This window comes from Seriola lalandi, unplaced genomic scaffold (genome assembly GCF_002814215.2).
Source record: "Seriola lalandi dorsalis isolate HSWRI2012SDOR001 ecotype SW California unplaced genomic scaffold, Sedor1 jcf7180002051420, whole genome shotgun sequence".
Classification (NCBI taxonomy): domain Eukaryota; kingdom Metazoa; phylum Chordata; class Actinopteri; order Carangiformes; family Carangidae; genus Seriola; species Seriola lalandi.
This window is the reverse complement of record NW_019521973.1, coordinates 1,791-3,096: the sequence shown is the minus strand read 5'-3', so window position 1 is coordinate 3,096 and position 1,306 is coordinate 1,791. Positions and strand designations below refer to the sequence as shown.

Here is a 1,306-nt window from a genome sequence, read left to right as displayed (position 1 = left end):
AATTAATTATGAGCTATAGTTAGAGTTCGATAGTACAAATGTTTCACTTTTGTCCTGTATTCATCCCGCTGTATGTTTATGTGTGTGCATGTGTGTGTTTGGATGACTGGCTGCGTGTGTGTGTGATTTGTATAGACACTGTGGCTACAGCAAAGCCTTCCAGGATTCCGACGAGGAGAAGATGCATTACCAGAACGGTCACGGTATGTTTGACCCATTCCTCAATTATTACCAATGATAGATTAGATCGCCTTCCTTGAAGAGTTCGTATTCTCATCCCCGTGTAATAAAGTTCATCCTCAGAGCAAACAATTTTCATCTCGCTCCGAGTGATTACAGAAGCACACAGGCCTTATTCCCTATATGCTGTTTATTCTCTCCCTCCCTCTGTCTGCTCCGTTCTCCGAGTCATTTCTTCCCTTTCATCATCTCTCCCTCCACACACCAGTGACAGGGGCTCAGATGTGATGTTGCTCTCATTCTCTGATATGTGACCAAATGGTAATGTTGTTTATCTTAGTGTCATTCCCCGACGCGAGGTTCTATATCGACCCTCACACATACGAGGACCCCTGCCAGGCGGTCCACGAGTTTGCCCGAGAAATTGAAGCTTCCAGGATCAAAATAGAGAAAATCATTGGTTCAGGTAAAACCATGAACTTGTGTGCACTAACACACACACACACACACACACAGACACACACACACACTGAGAATCATTGGCTGAGCTAACTTAAAATCACTGGCTGGTGTAAAGGCTGTGGTGTGCAGCAGAGAGGAGGATGACAGAGCGGAATCAGAGCGTTGCGTGGGGCTGTCAATCAAAGCTCCTTAGACAGGCAGGGAATACTAACACTGTGTCAGCTCCACAATACACTGCTGCATGTGACTCCTGCAGACACAAAGAGGAGTGTGAAGTACAGACCCGAGGAAGACAAATAACAGGAAGTACACTAAGGAGGATAAGGATAAGCATTAACGAGGAAGACGCTGATGGATGATTAGCTCCCCTCAGGTTGTGCACATATATGTGGACAGACCGCCTATGAGTGGATTTGTTTCCCTTATCTAACGCAGCGAATTACCTTAACACACATTTTCATTTACATCCGTAGGTTTGCAGCTAAGCACAGGGCATGTTCAGTACAGTGGAATATTTTCTATTGTTGAATGTAAAGCGTTGAATTGGTCTGCTCTTGTGTTTAGGGGAATTTGGGGAGGTGTGTTACGGGCGTATGAGGCTTCCGGGGAAAAGAGACATCCCAGTGGCTCTGAAGACGCTGAAGGCTGGATACACGGAGAAGCA

General features: G+C 45.8%; 1 protein-coding gene across 1 annotated transcript; it reads left to right on the top strand.

The window, feature by feature from the left end:
- Nucleotides 1-64: 64 nt before the first annotated feature.
- LOC111649625 (ephrin type-A receptor 5-like) lies at nucleotides 65-1,303 on the top strand (the record flags this gene model as incomplete). The annotated part of the gene is made up of 3 exons (XM_023399360.2): nucleotides 65-203; nucleotides 521-646; nucleotides 1,207-1,303. Coding segments are annotated over exons 1-3 (245 nt in total), but the record flags the coding sequence as incomplete, so codon positions are not given.
- Between the last annotated feature and the right edge of the window lie 3 nt (nucleotides 1,304-1,306).